General features: G+C 38.4%; 1 protein-coding gene across 1 annotated transcript in view; it reads left to right on the top strand.

Moving 5' to 3' along the window:
* The window catches only part of LOC126106453 (uncharacterized), a 143,560-nt gene that overhangs the window by 52,338 nt on the left and 73,249 nt on the right, over nt 1-17,973 (top strand). Inside the window, exons 4-5 of the mRNA XM_049912740.1 lie at nt 6,302-6,430; nt 6,531-6,819. Of these exons, the coding sequence (XP_049768697.1) occupies nt 6,302-6,430; nt 6,531-6,819 (418 nt within the window). The remainder of the gene's footprint in view (nt 1-6,301; nt 6,431-6,530; nt 6,820-17,973) is intronic.

The raw sequence follows: 17,973 nt of genomic DNA, 5'->3' as shown, positions 1-17,973 counted from the left end.
ACAACAGTTGATAGATAGAAATATTTATTGATTTATTTATCCTGGTAAGATTAGGACCAGCAGGCCCACACCGACTGAACCTGCCATTCTAAATATTTTACATTACATTAATTATGGCAAGCATAATATAGAATCCAACTTTTAGAAATTACTGTGACATAAATAGTGGAAACGGTTATCATTATTAAATTTATGACTTACATTAGACCATTCCGATTGGTTACACAAAGGTTAATACAATGGTTTAATAAGGATTATAATAATGTATAATAATGAAAAATCCTCTGAGCACTATTATTTGTAGTAGTGCATATAAGGCCAGAAAGACAGCTGTGTCAGCCCACTGGTGAGGATAAAGTGGGCTAAGTGCCACAAAGATTTGCAATTGTTTGCAGCGTGTGATGTAGGTTTTGCCCAGATTGAAAAATGTAAGAGGTTGGAAGAACACACGGTACATAAGGACCTTGCAAAACTTGTGGACACCTAACAGTCCATTTGTAGTTACTATATGGTTACCATACTCCATCCTTAGGACTTTGTTATTTTAAAAACACAGTCAATACCCATATTAATGCAACAGTAATAAAGATTTCCAAATGTAGTGGGATTCCTTTGAAAAAAATCACACGTGGTGCCATTGAGACGAAAACAATGTTTAAGAAAAAGACTGGAGCGCCTGCAAGATCGTCAAGGAAGGGGATACCACTGACATTATAAAGAACTTTGTTTTACAGTCACAACAACATATGAACAGCTTGTCAGCTGAAAAGAAAAAAACGATCTGCAACAGATGTTGCCATATTTGAAAGTAGCGAATAGAACATTTTTCGAACAGTTAATCAGTTAAAATTATTTTGTGCTTTATAAAACTAAAAGAAAGATTAAAAATAATTTAATCACAGGATAGTGCATCTGTAAAATGTTTATAACAAAAAAGCTGATAAATGCTTGAGATGTCTTTCATTGGCACTTGCTTCTCTTTTGCCAATAGCTGTAGGGCATTTAGCATGTTTTGCATTTTTCAGAATAAAATATTTATATTCACTGATACAAGGGAGGGGACTTGAACAAATTTGCAATAGTGGTGTAACTCTTACTATAAGCAAAAAAAAGAAAAAAAAAATCGGAGTAACTCGGAATCATTTTTTTGGTACGTAGCCTGTTACTAATTTCACCTCTACAAATGGTCTGATGGACAGGGTGAGCAGTGATCTGTGACTGGTTTGCTGATGGTGCTGTAGTGCGTAGGAAAGTATCAAAGTATCATCGTAGAGTGATCATAGAAGGACATAGGATGACTTGGACAGAATTTCTATTTGATATGATGAGTGGCAGCTTTTCCTAAATGACAAGAATTGTGTAGTGTTTGAATGCAGTATTAGTGTGCTGTTTGGAAGTCACATCAATTAATTATTTCGTCATAATGCTACGAAGTGATACAGAATGGAACGAGCATATAAGGACAGTAGTAGGAAAGGCAAATAGTCGACTTTGGTTTATTGCGTGAATTTTTGCTAAGTCTATCTCAGCTACAAAGGAGACTATGTATAGAACACTTGTGCAACCCATTCTTAAATGCTATTTGAGTGTTTGGGATCCCCGGTAGGTCTGATTAAAGGAAGGCATCAAAGCAGTTCAGGAGCATGCCGCTAAGTTTGTTACAATTAGGTTCGGTCAACATGCAATAGCTGTGGAGATGCGTTATGGTCTCAAGTGTTTGTCCCTGGAGTGAAACACTTTTGAGAAAAGTAGAGAACCAGCATTTAAAAAACCGCAAAACAATTGTAATACCATCAATGTACATTTTGTATAAGGACCATGAAGATAAGAGAAATTAGGGCTCTTACAGAGGTATATAGAAAGTCATTTCTCCTTTGCTCTGTATGCGGGTGAAACAGAAAGAAAATAGTTATTAATAGTGGTATATATGATATACTCCTCCATACGCCACATGGTGGCTCGTTGGGTACGTGTGCAGATGAAGATAGGAGCCATTTGTGAACACTTACAGCTATGTGAAAATATAAGTACCCTTACTTTAATTCAGACATGTTCATTCAAAGAATCAAAAAACTAATTATGCAGCATTTATTTTTTGAGGTAAATTAATACCTTGTCTGTTCCTTGTACATTAAGTTTTTGGGATGTAAGAGTGCTGGGTAGCTTGTTCCGAATGCACACAGCAGCAACAGATGTTTAGTTTGTGACTGTATTTGTGTTAGGACACTAGATCTGGAGGATCTCGTGTCGTGGATATGAAGAGATGACAGATACTGACTCCATGATACACGCCGAGGAAGTACACATGGTGTAAAGTGGTAGAGTAAGTTGTCTGTCTAAAACCATCCTAACTGGACAAATGAAGCACTGCCATGGTCAAATAGATGGATGTCAGGTTGCAAATGCAACCTGACAGTGTTGTTTGAAATTGGAGGTCTTATGGGTGCCAGTTGTTAAAATCTGCCGCTATGACTGGGAAAAACTATTCTCTAGACCCGAAAATGACCTCAATTCTCTCCTCGTTGGTCAAAGCCACCTTCAGTTACTTGCAGCAAAAAACAGTGTTGTAACTTTTGGACCATAACAGCTGTTTTAACTCTATTTACAGGGCTGAACTTGTCAGAAAATGCTGATATTATTTAACATATCACACAGCCCCTGTTCCATTTAAAAAATTTGATTCAGATGCAAGATGGCCTGTTTGAAGATGGCGCCCATGTTCGGTACATGCTGGAAAACGTGGACTACCTCACCCATAGTTTACTGGAATATTCAGGTTTCACCATTCCCGCAGAGTTTCTGACATACCAGGTGTACTGCAACTTTTGACTGACTCTAGAGTGTCGCAGACGATTTTGAGTTCTGTACAGCCGTGCAGCATTGTACGTCCCACACCATAACATATGTACAGCCAAAACAATCACGTTCGACAATGTTCCTGGGTGCATTAGGTTCATATGATGAGAGATGGCAGCATGAACTCTTAGATCAATTATATTAATGGAAAAGTATTATAGATACAAAGGAGACAGCCGTAACCACATCAGGAGGAGCAGTTGTCAAACATTAGCAGCAATTGATAGACTAGCAGAACAACACACAGTGCTCTTACGTACATCATTTCCATCAGTCACTGCAGTTACTTAGAGCAATCAGGTTTATGCTATCATTGAAGGCTGTAGTTTCTAGAAAGAAATACGGGAAATGTATTTGCAGTTGTGAATATGACTACCAAAAGCTGTATGTTGGAACGATGAAAATGAAAATTTGTGCCGGACTGTGACTCGAATTTGGGATTTCCCGCTTTATGCGAGCGGTCACCTTATCCGCAACAGCCATCTGAGCACAAGTCACAGCCAGACCCAAACCTCCATGTGTCACTGTCCGTGTGTCACAACTTGCACGTGTACATTATGTATTATCGCATCTGAGAAGAACATATTTATGTAGAGTCGAGGGCCTGTTATTGTCAGATAAATACGAAATAGCAGTTCCTGTGTTATTAAGAAGTTCTGTGCGGTGTCCCTTCGGACAAGTGTGTGTGTACAAAGGAACATTATGTAAAATTTCTTAATAATATAATAATTTTGTATTTTGTCGAGAAAGAGAGATAAAACAGAATTTGTGCCTGCCAGGCCCTTAGATATGGAGAATGGAAAAGAAAATGGTTATATGATGATCAATTTGGCTTGAGGAAAGGTAAAGGGACCGGAAAGGCAATTCTGACTGTGTGTGTTAGTGGAAGTGAGGTATAAAAAAAAATCAAGACACATTTGTAGTATTAGTTGACCTCGAAAAAATGTTAAACATTTTAAAGTGGTGCGAGTGTTAAAAATTCTCAAGAAAACAAGATGTTATAAATTCTCAGCAAAAAAAGATGTAAGCTGTGGGGAGAAATGGGTAATATGCAAAATGTATAAGAACCAAGAGGAGAAAAAAAAAAAAAAAGAGTGGAAGATTGAGAAAAAGTGATTGCATTAGAAAGGGCATAAGACAGGGCTGCACTCTTTCATCCAGCTGCAGTTTGATCTATACTTTGAAGAAGCATTTACTGTCATGAAAGAAAGCTTGAGAAGAAGGGTTAAAATTCAAGATAAGGTTCGCTGATGACATTGCCATCCTCATTGAAAGTGAAGAACTAGCTGAATGAAATGAACTGTCTAATCAGCACAAGCAATGGATTGGAGTAAACCTAAAAAAGACAACAGTACTAAGAAGTAACAGAAATGAGGGTAGCATCAAAACTGGGGACCACAAAGTAGATGAAGTGAAGGAATTGTGTTACCTATGAAGCAGAATAACACGTGATGGCTGAAGCAAAGAAAATACCAAAAGCAGACCACCACAACCAGAAAACCATTCTGGCCAAAAGAAGTCTACTTTTATCAAACATTGTTTTTAATTCCAGAAAAATTTCTTATAGTTCACATTCGGTGTGTTGTATGGAAGCAAATTGTGAACTGTAGGGCCTGAGAGAGCTGAAGAGAGTAAAAACTGTAGTACAAGTCAAAGATCGTAATGTGTCCAACAAATGATAGAAGGGTTTAGTAGCAAGTGCTATTGGGAAATGAAGAGGTTGCCACAAGAGAGGAAATAAGTTAATGGTGATGACTTTGAAAAACAATCCTATAATGTTCAAATACAGTATTAGTTATGAGCCGTTTGACATAGTCATGTCAATTAAATATCTAAGTGTAATGTTGCAAATCACCATATACTGGTGATGCTGACTTGCAGATAGGCACTACAAAAGGAGAGTGAGCTTTTGGCCAACAAGGCCTTCGTTGGAAATGGACAACACACTCACAAGTGCAAATCGCATTCACTTGACAACAGTCTCTGGCTGCTGAAACCAGACTGTGAGCAGTGGCGCATGTTGGTAGAAGCAACCAGGTGGTGGGGGAAGGTGGAGGCTGGGGCAGAGAATGGGAGGGGTGGTAGTGTAGGGGTGGGGGACGGTAAAGTGCTGTTTGTGGCAGCATACAGGGAGGAGGTGGAGAGAGGGTAGGCAGCCAAGTGTAGTCAGGAGGTTAGGCAGGGGGGGGGGGGGGGTGTTAGCAGAAAAGGAGAAAAGTAAAAAGACTGTGGGTGTGTTGGTGGAGTAGAGGACTGAGGTCGTGCTGAAATGGGAACAGAGAAGGGGCTAGATGGGTAAGGACAGTGACTAACGAAGGATGAGGCCAGGAGACTTATGGATTTTCCATCGTAATATTCCAAAACAATATGAAGTGACCATACCCATAAACAGTAGTAGGGAAGGGGCGTGATTGATTTTGATTTATTGAGAGAATTTTACAAATGTGTAGCTCGTGTATAAAGGAGACGGCACACAGAACATTAGTGTGATCCATACTTGAATACTGCTGGAGTGTTAGGAATCACTAGGCAGGGAAAGACATCAAGGCATTTCATAAGTGTCCTGCTCGATTTGATGCTGGTAAGCTCAATCGATACAAAAGTTTTATTAAGAAGGACATCTACAACTGAGTTGCATAGTAGAATCAGATAATTAACTGCTTCAGTTGCAAATATTTTTATTAGTTCAAAACCAAGACCGGTTTTGGGCAATTACCAGCCCATCCCTGAGGTGTACAAGAACCATGGGGCACATGGCCACTGTACAGTGTGAATACTCAATCAGGTAACAGCTGTACATGAAGACTGTACATGAAGGTAAGGTATGGAGTATTTACAACTGAAGTGATTGATTAAATGACTTTATGATATATGAGTATCTGCTGAGAAAATATAGAAAAATTAGTATTTTCAGCTGACTGCAGGACAATTCTCGTGAATGTAGCATATGGACTGCAAAGACAAGGTGAGAAATTAGGTCTTGTATGGAGGCATATAGACAGTCAGTTTTTTTTCCTCAGTCCATTTGCGAGTGGAGCAGGAAAGGAAATGAGTAGAAAGCTACCGTCTGCCATACACTTTACGGTTGCTTGTGGAGTATGCCTGTAAATGTAGATGAAAGTTGTGGTAGGGTGTATCAAGCCAATCAGAAGACTGATTACTCAAAAATAAAAAAGGTCCTCACATTCATTAATACCATTTATTTTTTAAATTTACCAATTGTATTTATTTATTTATTTTTACTTTTTCATTCATTTCCATGTATTCATAGCTGCCCAAAATCTTATGACGCATATAGCACTGTCATTGTTCAGTTAGGTATATGTGGAAGCTATGTCTTGTACTGAGCAATATTCTTAAATTTTCTGTTTTTTATGTAACTTTTGCTTTGTTTTCCTGATGATTTGTTGTATAGCGAAATATATAAATATCTTTTATTTTTCAGTGTGCAGGCATTGACCCAAGAGCAGCTAAAGCAAATTGCAACAGTTTTACAACAGCAGCACCTGGATTCGGCACCTCGCACCAAAAATGTTGTTTACGATGCAGAGACCAATACTCGTATCATCTACAGGTAATTTGATTCTTTAAATATTCTGTTCAAAAATTCTGTTAGTTCAATGATGTAGGTTCATTGCCTGGAAGCTTTCTTAAGCCTTCTTTGACTTTTATAGGGTGGTGTACCCGGAGGACCTGGACCTGTGCGAACCCAACTCTCCACCTTCAGGAGATACTGCTCCGCGCCGCTTGCAAGGCATCGGTGTGTCACATTCAGTGCAGGGAAACATTACTCTGTCGAAGGCCATTGTTGACAATGGGAGGCTGCAGCAGGTGACAGCACTGCGGGGTCGTGGTAGTGGACGCAGAGGCCGGCTCCCGGGCAGCCGCAACAAACGTCCTGCCGACTCAGCTGGACTGGGAGAAATCAGGGTGATTCATGATGAGGCCGAGGAGGCAGCCCGTGTGAGTACATATTTGTGCTTTTCTTTTAAATCAAGACATTATAAGATTACTCTCAAAGCTTTTCATACTCTACCTGTACGAGTATCGAAACTGTATCTCCTATTTGCAGGCATGGTTACATGTTGTGTAAGAGAATACCAGAGTACTGTTCAGTTGAATTGTATGACAGAACCTGCCTCAGGCTCCCTTGCCAATATCTGGTAGCTATTTACGGACAGATATCTGCTCTCCCTTATATAACCAGCATGTGGTATCTAATCCAGAATTTCATACAGTAACAACCAACCCTAATTACATCACACAAAAGTGAATACTCGTACACAAAAAGCAAGCTACAATTACACACGTGTGTTCCTGGAAATGAAGTTAAGAAGAATCACTTGCGTAACATCTTTTTCTTTTCTTTTCTTTTAAAAGGGGGGCCAGGTTCAGGAAAAGAAATACTCAAACTTGGTTTCTTGAATAGGCCGAAAATACCTTGTTAATAATATGATTATCAAAATTTTACACTTATGAGAAATGAAACTAGGTGTGCTGAAATTTCTTTATAAACAGTCATTACCAGCATGCACTCTTCAAATTGTTTTTATTTGATTGTCCCTCAGAGAACATCAATACAAGTGGTATTCTACTCAAAACAGCCAGGAGACCATACAAGAATTATGAGCTGGATTACCCTCATGAAATACAAATCCTAGAGAATTCAGCAAGGTTTGGCTGCAGGAATATTACAGAACCAGCTGCTGCAATTATTATTGTAGACATTAGATTGTAGATTGGTGTGTAAGTTCATAGCATTTTTCCACAAGTTTATTAAACACAGCAGATACATATAACAGACACATCAGTCATCAATAATATAATCTCCTTCACTATTTTGGATCTGTGACTGTAAAAATCACATTGTTTTGAGATGAAGAATTTTTCAAGCGATGTTCAGGTGCATTTTCATCTTGAAAGGAAGTTCCTTGAAGGCTGTTCAATAGAGAGCAGAAGTGGTGAAATTGGAGGACACAAGATCAGGTGAGTAGGGTGGCTGCAGAAAGACTTCCCAACCCAACTCTTGTATAGTGATTTTTATTGGTCTACCAAAATGCAGGCAGGCATTATCATGGAGTAGCATTACTTCAGACAATCTTCCTGGTCATTCTTCTAGGACTGTGTCTGCAAGACATTTCAGTTGTTGATAGTAAGTGTCAGCAGTGATGGTTACACCTCAGCGAAGCAATTCGTAGTACACCACACTGTTGCTGTTCCACCAGTTGCATAACATTATTTTTGTGGATGAGTGCAAGTCTTTGTATGCGGAGTTGCTGCTTCTGCTTTGTTTAGGCCCGATTAATCCTTTCTTTTCTGTATGTTTGCATAAAGGCACCATTTCTCGCCACCAGGAACGATACAGGATGGGTATGGTCAGTGTTGTTCACAAGCCAATTGATGAAATGGAAACAGAGAGGTACGTAGGACCACCCACTGATTTTTGTGATTTTTGCTTGAAGCACGTAGTACTCATACACCTGGTTTTCGAGCCTTCCCCATTGCACACAAATGTCACATGATGGTGAAATGATCACAGTTCTGCCAGTTCTCAAGTACAGTGACGTGAATCACTGTGGGTTGATGCACTTAAACGATCTTCATCAAGCTGTAAAGGTCTTCCTGAGTGTGGAAAGTCACTAATGTCAAACCATGTTTCTTAAAACGAGAAAACCGTTTCCTTGCTGTGTTCTGTTCAGTGGCATTATCCCCACATATGGCACAAATGTTTCCGGCTGCTTCTGCTGCTGTCACCCTTCTGTTAACTCGGACAGAAGAATGAGTTAGAAATATTAAGATTTCTCCACTTGGTGCTCCATTTTCTAGCATTTGCAGCTCCCCTCACTATCCTCAGATGACAAAATGACAACTCAAATAAAAAATGACAGTCAATAAACAAACCCATAGGAACTAGAGTACCAACATGCAAAACAAAATGCTGTGAATTAATGCACTAAGCTAATACTCCCATATTCCATTTGAAACAAAACCCTCATAATTGAGGTAAAACCATCGACTAAGAACTGCACTACAGCTGTTTCTGTTGTGTGTAAGATATTGAAAATTTTGCATGTTATTATGAAACCAAAATAAAACTTCATTTAATAGTTCATAGTCTCCTCAGAAGTGCTTAAACAGTCCAAATACTTATCCTGATTCCTATGTCACTGAGGCTCTCTCTAAGGGAGCCCATCATCATCTGAGAAAGTGAGCTCTTCCAACTTTACGCTATGGGGCAATGGTGTTCCCAGGCTCGGCGGGCTATATTATGTGCATTCCGAACATATATGAACCACTCGGCTACCTTTGCTAGCAGTATCTCGACCAGGGCAGTATTAATCGCATAGACTTCAGGACAGACATCTCGACTGCATGTGCGTAAGCTGTTTGCCCCCTGGTGGTCATTGTAGCTGGAACAGCGTAGCTTAGATGGCAGAGTACGTTTTGGGTCAAATTTAATAAGGAGTTGAGCGTATTTTCACAGTGGAGATGTCACTCACACACCATTGTTTTCCAGTTGTTTTTGGTGTCTGCATGTTATTGAATGAGAATGAACAACTGTTCATTGACAGATATGTAGCTAATCTGTTTGAAATATGGCATTGTGTGGCTCTCCCACCACCTGACACTGTCTACCAATTCAAAAGCAGAAGCTGCCCTTGACGTACAACAACACTGAGCTTCTTCCTAGGTTGGCAGATCATGGACGCAAAGTGCTGCAGACTGCGGAAGTAGTGTGGGTACTGCAGCCCTGGAAAACACATTTTCTTTCACCTAACAGCTCATTTTGTTGTCCTTCATTTCTTGTAGAAAGACGTGCAAGCTGGCAATAAAATTACATTCAATCAGTTACCGAAATAGTAAATTTCAGAATTTATGGGATGCTGTTTGAGGAAGTAGGCAATTTATGGATTTAACTATTATTTGAATGTGCACCACAACTCTATCTAATTATTTCAGAATAAAAGTTATTCATCAGTTGCACAATTTAAGAAATTTATTTAACCTTATAGATTTCAACAGATCGATCTGTCATCTTCAGAAACCTACAAAATTTGGGATATTATATCACTAGAACTTGGCCATGCATGTATGTAAAGTATAAGAAGTGTATAACAAAAGCTTACTTAATATTATGTTATAGTTTATGTCAGTATCTTCATCACAGTAGCATTATGCCAAGAAAAAGTGTGCATATTGTATGTGATATTTGTAAACAGGGATTGACAACTTAGAGTGAAAGGATAACATTTATGTACACAGCTAGCAGCAAGGGAAATTAACTGTGTGCAGAAATGTGATTCATTCGCTGTAAATTAACAGTCTGTGTTTACAGTTGTCACATAAAATATTGACCATGTACATAAATGTTATTCAGTTGCTGTAAATTATCAATTTGTGTTTACAATTGTGATGTAAAACGTGCACTTTGACATGTCACAGGATTATGCTTCTTTGATGAAGACATTGATATGTACTAAACCAATATTAAGTAAATTTTTGTTACAACTAATTATTATTTACATACATGTGTAGCCAAGTTCTAATGATTTTGATATCCAAAATTTTGTAGACTAATGATGACAGATCAAGCTATTGAAACAGGTAAAATGAAAAAAATTCCCTAACTCTACAACTGAAATCTGAATTTTATTCTGAAAAAATATACCACAGTTTCTGAGGAAAGAACAGCTATGAATAGAATCATACCTAACTAAACAATGATAACTCCAGGTTGGTTGGAATATTAACAGTTGTGATAAGGATAGATTGCTACTCGCCATAAAGATGACTCATTGAATTGCCGATAGGCACAGACGAAAAGGCTGTTACATACTAAGCTTTTGACCAAAGCCTTCTTCAGAACAGAAAGGACACGCACACGCACACACACACACACACACACACACACACACACACACACACACACACATGCGCGCGCGCGCAGGCACACCTCACACATACGTGACCACTATCTCCGTGTAGGCAGCAGTCGGCCAGGCCTAAGATTTAATTCATGAGTTGTGTTTTAATTTTACTTTTATTTCTGTTTGAACATTTCTCAACTTCCTCGTAAATGTGTTACATCATTGATACTAGGTAGGTGGAGCCACTCATGTGTTAAAAAAGGTTAACAGTGAACACTTTAGCTGAGATGTCTTTTTTTCTTTATTGAACTTGCCCATTTTTATTTGCTTTTCAGCGTCATATGCTCCATATCTGTGAATATGTCTGCTTCACTCAGAGATGCAGAAAAAGTCCTTCATTCACATTTATATAATTTATTTTTGTCATAGAAAGCAGTGACTTTTTCTCTGATGAAAATTATGCAGATGAATGAACAATCAAACCTAAGGCTCAGTGATTCCTGCTACTGAGTGGGGAGGTGTACGAGATATTACGTTGACCCTGACAGCAGTAGCAATCTAAGATTTTTTTGTAATTATTATTATCAGTTTAGTAGAACTTATTTACTTAGCATTTGAGAGTTAGGTTTGATCAGTTTAACTATATACTTAATTTTTGTTCAAAGAAGTTGTTGGCACAGGCATTCACTCATGATAACATATGATAATAATCTAAGTACAAGTTTATATGCCAACTAGCTCCACAGATGATGAAGAGACTGATGAAATGTATGATGAGATAAAAGAAATTATTCAGATAGTGAAGGGAGGCGAAAATTTAATAATCTTGGGTGACTGGAACTCGACATTAGGAAAAGGAAGAGAAGGAAACGTAGCAGGTGAATGTGGAATGGGGGTAAGGAATGAAAGAGGAAGCTGCCTGGTAGAATTTTGCACAGAGCATAACTTAATCATAGCTGGGTCATTCCATGTCAATTCAACCAATTTTAGAAAATGTTCCAGCTGATAGTATCAGATTTGGCTGAAATTTGTCATACCGATGCTACCAAGTGTGGAACACTCATGTACAAAATTTTAAGTTCCCTTGCCAATTAGTTCCAGAATTATGGCTTGGGAAAGAAGATGGCGTGACCCGGAAATTGCAGTCCGCATCTGGCAATCTATCTTCAGACCCAACTTCAGGTCTTAATAACTTTGGAACTATTCTGCACAGTCCAGTGAAATTTTTACAACCCAGTAACACCCACTTAGAGAACATACTCTATGAATCAAAACACCAAAAACCTATTTCTGAGGGAAAATAAAAAATTCGAAAATGTGATTAAAAAATGTAATATGTTAAAAGGTACATACTGTAGGGGCCCTATGCCAAATATAGTTCACTCAAAAAGGGTATAAATTTTTTTGTGGTAAGCTTAATGTTGCCTAAATACACACAGAACTCATCATGCCCATATCAGTCACAAAAACTGAGTTACATGCACACGAAAATACAAAAATTTGAAAAATTACCTGAAAAACATGGATTTTCTAAGTGTGGTAGCACAAAAGGGACAAGTGATATCCATGCCAAATTTCAAACACTGCATAAGTAGACTATAATATAATATGTGGCAAAATTTCAACTTGTTATTGCAAGGCATTTGTGTACAGTTAAAGTTGACAGAGGTGTATTTGGTTATGTTTCTTTTAACACAATTTAGCAAGTAATAGTGATGATGCAGACAACATGTTTCAGATAAAGCTGCAGGAATTGTTGGGAACCATTAGGCAACAGAAAGTTAAACAATGGTAGTTTTCAGGGACAGAATGAGTCATTGTTAGGCAGGAACAACAAAGGAAACAAGCAACAATTACAGGTTACTCTTGTTTTTAAGATTCTAGTTCAGACTGGTCAGTACTGTTGTGGAAAGTCAGTATGGAGGCAGGAGAGTGTACTAGTGGTGCTTTTGTTCAAACAAGTTCCAGTATTGGTAGAACACAAGCATCTGAATGTCATAAAACAACATATGGAACAAAATGTGGCATTCGCTTTGTACTGTATGATCTGGATGAATCGGACCAAGATTTGTTGCTATGGAGATCCAGGATACACCCTGTGGCCACAAGAAGTACACTTCCAGGAAACTTTAGTGTTTGTTATCATCATATGAAAGTGTTTCTGGATAAGTATTCTTTCCTACAAAGAAGTTGTTTTGATCCATTTCGGATTCGTAAGAAGACAGTGAAGTGTAGCCTCATAGAAATTGATATAAAATCAGTATTGAAAGTGAATCAGTGCATGGGACTTAAGATGAAACTAGGACAAAAGTTATGTTCCAGGTGTGTTACACTGCTAAAAAATGAAGAATATTCTGATAATTTACATGACAGTGACAAGGAGTATCAGCCACCTACAACCACAGCAGATGAGCAGTTAAATACTTCAGTGACTGCTCTTGGTTTGTCTCCCATGAAGACACACAAAGTTGGGAAAAGAGACAGGCCCAGCTATGGTAGAAGAAAACTACAAGAAGCTCAAATGGAATTAAAACACAAAATAGCTGACACACTAATGGTGGAAGAGGAAGAACTATTTGCTCCAAAGGAACAGAAATCATGCCAGAAATGCTCTGATTTGGACAAAATTGTGCATGATTTGAAAGAAAAATGTGCCTTATCCACACGCCAGAAAAAAGTAGCTATTCTTACCCTTGCACCTTCTAACTGGTCTATTGACTACACTGCAAAGGAATTCAATGTTTCTACCTATATGGTAAATCAAGCTAGGAAAATAAAAGCAACCCAAGGAGTGCTTCCACAACTTCAGCAGGCTCAGGGTAAGCAATTGAGTTCAGAAATAAAGGTGCTAGTGTCGGAGTTTTATGAAAATAATGACTACAGCCAAATAATGCCTGGAAAAAAAGACTATGTAATGGTGAAAATGGGAAATGTACGTGTACAGATGCAAAAAAGACTGTTGCTATGCAACATATCAGAACTATATGTAGAATTCAAGGAAAAGTATCCCAATACCAAAGTAGATTTATCATCTTTTTTCAGTCTTCGGCCAAATTGGGTTGTGCCTGTAAGTGCAAGGGGCTCACACAATGTTTGTGTATGTGAGACCCATCAAAATGCTAATCTGATGTTTGCTGCTATAAAGGATTCTGGTGTGGATTACAAAGGTGCAATGAAGCTGCTAGTGTGTGACATCAGTTCCTACCAGTGCATGATACACAGGTGTGAAAAGTGTCCCGGTAAGGCAAATCTTGCAGAACACATGAATAACAAACTGTATGGTGAACTGCTTATGGATGACAACGAACTTGTTTCTTATAAACAACGGACATACATGGATCGCACAAGTCTTGAAACAAAGCAAAGTACAGAGGAAGAGTTTGTTGAAATGTGTTGTCAAAAAACGCACAAACTTACCACACACAGCAACAGCACAATCAGCTTATCTCCAGTTTTGTAAGGATAATTTGAAACAAGATGAAATTATTGTAATACTAGACTTTTCTGAAAATTATGCATTTATAGTTCAAGGATATCATTGGGATAACAGTCAAGCAACTCTCCAGCCATTTGCGATTTACTATAGAGGTGAATCAGGTGATGTGTAGGTCATGAACCTGTGCGTTTTTAGTGACTGTTCAATTCATGATGCCATTGCAGTTCATGCCCACATTCGCACTGTCATGGCATATGTGAAAAACTAGCTACCTCACATACATTTTGCGAAATACTTCAGTGATGGGGCAACTAGTCAGTACAAAAACCGTAAAAGACTCAAAAATTTATGCATGCATTACCATGATTTTCAGATTCAAGCAGAATGGAATTTTTTCGCAACAAGTCATGGTAAAAATGTATGTGATGGTTTTGGTGCTACCGTTAAGCGCATGGCGTCACAAGCTAGTCTGCAGCACCCTACAGAAGGTCACATTCTAACACCTCTTCAATTATTTATCTGGGTACAGAAAAATATTTCTGGCATACAATCATTCTATGTTTTGAAAGATGAGGTGAAATCAGTCGAAGAGTTGCTAAAAAGCAGACTAGAACACGTTAAAACTGTTGCAGGCACAAGGAGCCATCATCACTTCTCTCCAGCGGACTCTGACAATGTACAGATGAGCAGACTGTCCGGTTATAACTATAGGTTCATGCACAACATGTGTCTTCACAGTGTGTCTGACTCAGGATTCAGAAGCAAAAACAGCAACATACAACCAGGCTGCTATGTTATTGCTGTTTATGATGACAAATGGTACTTACTGTGTGTTGCAGAGTGCTGAGAAGCAGAAGGTGATGTATTTGTGAACTTCATGGCACCAGCAAGATCATTTCATTGGCCACGTTTGGCAGACAGGTGTTGGATTCCTTTTGAACATATTCTTATGACAGTTCCAGTTCCTACCACAGTGTCAGGAAGACAGTACAATTTACCACTCAATGTACACAGTGCAGTAGCTAAAGTGTGGGAGAACTTCTGTTCGAAGCACAATCGACTGGTTTTTGCAGTTAAGGTGCAGTAATCATTAATGATAGGTTGTGTTAATCTGTCTATATGTTGTTGCTTAGTGATTAAACAGTTATGGGAGAGGATAAGAAGAGGCAGAACAGTTTATGATATGTTTTTACAAAATTGTGTTGTGGAACAATGACCACATCACCAAATACATCTGTCAACTTCCATTGTACACAAATGTCTTCCAATAACGTGCTGAAATTCTGAGACATATATCATGGGCTACTTACGCAGTGTGTGAAATTTGGCTTGGATACCACTTGTCCCTTTTGTGCTACCACACTTAGAAAATCCATGTTTTTCAGGTAATTATTCAAATTTTTGTATTTTCGTATGCATGTAACTCAGTTTTTGTAACTGATATGGGCATGATGAGTTCTGTGTGTGTTTAGGCAACATTAAGCTTACCACAAAAAAATTTATACCCTTTTGAGTGAATTATATTTGGCATAGAGGGCACCTATCATATGTACCTTTTAACTTAATACATTTTTTAAATCACATTTTGGAATTTTTTATTTTCCCTCAGAAATATGTTGTTGGTGTTTTGATTAATGGAGTGTGTTCTAAGTGTATGTTACTGGTTGTAAAAATTTCACTGGACTGTGTGGAATAGTTCCAAAGTTAATACCTGAAGTTGGGTCTGAAGATAGATTGCCAGATGCTGGTTGCAATTTCTGAGTCACGCCACCTTCTTTCGCAAGTCATAATTCTGGAACTAATTGGCAGGGGAAACTAATACATTCTACACAAGTGTTCCCCACATGGTAACTGACATGGAATGACCCAGCTAACACTTGGTTCAAGAATCATAAAAGAAGTTTGTATGGAAGAATCCCGGAGATACCAAAAGGTATCGGATAGATTATATAATGGTAAGACAGAGATTTAGGAACCAGTTTTTAAATTGTAAGACATTTCCAAGGGGAGATGTGGACTCTGACCACAATCTATTGGTTATGAACTGCAGATTAAAACTGAAGAAACTGCAAAAAGGTGGGAATTTAAGGAGATGGGACCTGGATAAACTGACTAAACCAGAGGTTGTAGAGAGTTTCAGGGAGAGCATTAGGGAACAATTGACAAGAATGGGTGAAAGAAATACAGTAGAAGAAGAATGGGTAGCTTTGAGAGACAAAATAGTGAAGGTAGCAGAGGATCAAGTAGGTAAAAAGACGAGGGCAAATAGAAATCCTTGGTTAACAGAATAGAAACTGAATTTAACTGATGAAAGGAGAAAATACAAAAATGCAGTAAATGAAGCAGGCAAAAAGGAATACAGACGTCTCAAAAATGATATCGACAGGAAATGCGAAATGGCTAAGCAGGGATGGCTAGAGGACAAATGTAAGGATGTAGAGTCTTATCTCACTAGGGGCAAGAAAGATACTGCCTACAGGAAAATTAAAGAGACCTTTGGAAAAAAGTGAATCACTTGTATGAATATCAAGAGCTCAGATGGGAATCCAGTTCTAAGCAAAGAAGGGAAAGCAGAAAGGTGGAAGGAGTATATAGAGGGTCTATACAAGGGCGATGTTCTTGATGACAATATTATAGAAATGGAAGAGAATGTATATGAAGATAAAATGGGAGATATGATACTGCGTGAAGAGTTTGACAGAGCGCTGAAAGACCTAAGTCGAAACAAGGCCCCGGGAGTAGACAACATCCCATTAGAATTAATGATAGCCTTAGAGAGCCAGGCCTAACAAAACTCTACCATCTAGTGAGCAAGATGTATGAGACAGGCGGAATACCCTCAGACTTCAAGAAAAATATAATAATTCCAATCACAAAGAAAGCAGGTGTTGACATTACCAAACTATCGGTTTAATAAATCACGGCTGTAAAGTACTAACATGAATTCTTTACAGACTAATGGAAAAACTGGTGGAAGCCGACCTCAGGGAAGATCAGTTTGGATTCCTATTGGAACACGTGAGGCAATACTGACCCTACGACTTATCTTACAAAATAGATTAAGGAAAGACAAACCTACGTTTCTAGCATTTGTAGACTTAGAGAAAGCTTTTGACAATGTTGACTGGAATACTCTCTTTGAAATTCTGAGGGTGGCGGAGGTAAAATACAGGGAGCGAAAGGCTATTTACAATATGTACAAAAACCAGATGGCAATTATAAGAATCGAGAGGCATGAAAGGGAAGCAGTGGTTGGGAAGGGAGTGAGACAGGGTTATAGCCTATCCCCAATGTTATTCAATTTGTATATTGAGCAAGCAGTAAAGGGAACAAAATAAAAATTTGGAGTAGGAATTAAATCCATGGAGCAGAAATAAAAACTTTGAGGTTCACTGACGACATTGTAATTCTGTCAGAGACAGCAAAGGACCTGGAAGAGCAGTTGCACGGAATGGACAGTGTCTTGAAAGGAGGATATAAGATGAACATCAACAAAAGCAAAATGTGGATAATGGAATGTAGTCGATTTAAATCGGGTGATGCTGCCAGAAATGAGACACTTAAAGTAGTAAAGGAGTTTTGCTATTTGGGGAGCAAAATAACTGATGATGGTCAAAGTAGATAGGATATAAAATGTAGACTGGCAATGGCAAGGAAAGCTTTTCTGAAGAAGAGAAATTTGTTAACATCGAGTGTAGATTTAAGTGTTAGGAAGTCGTTTCTGAAAGTATTTGTATGGAGTGTAGCCATATATGGAAGTGAAACATGGACAGTAACTAGTTTGGACAAGAAGAGAATAGAAGCTTTCGAAAT

Source organism: Schistocerca cancellata, chromosome 10 (genome assembly GCF_023864275.1).
Source record: "Schistocerca cancellata isolate TAMUIC-IGC-003103 chromosome 10, iqSchCanc2.1, whole genome shotgun sequence".
Lineage (NCBI taxonomy): Eukaryota > Metazoa > Arthropoda > Insecta > Orthoptera > Acrididae > Schistocerca > Schistocerca cancellata.
Note: the sequence above shows the minus strand (reverse complement) of the source record. Positions and strands in the feature narration are given on the sequence as shown.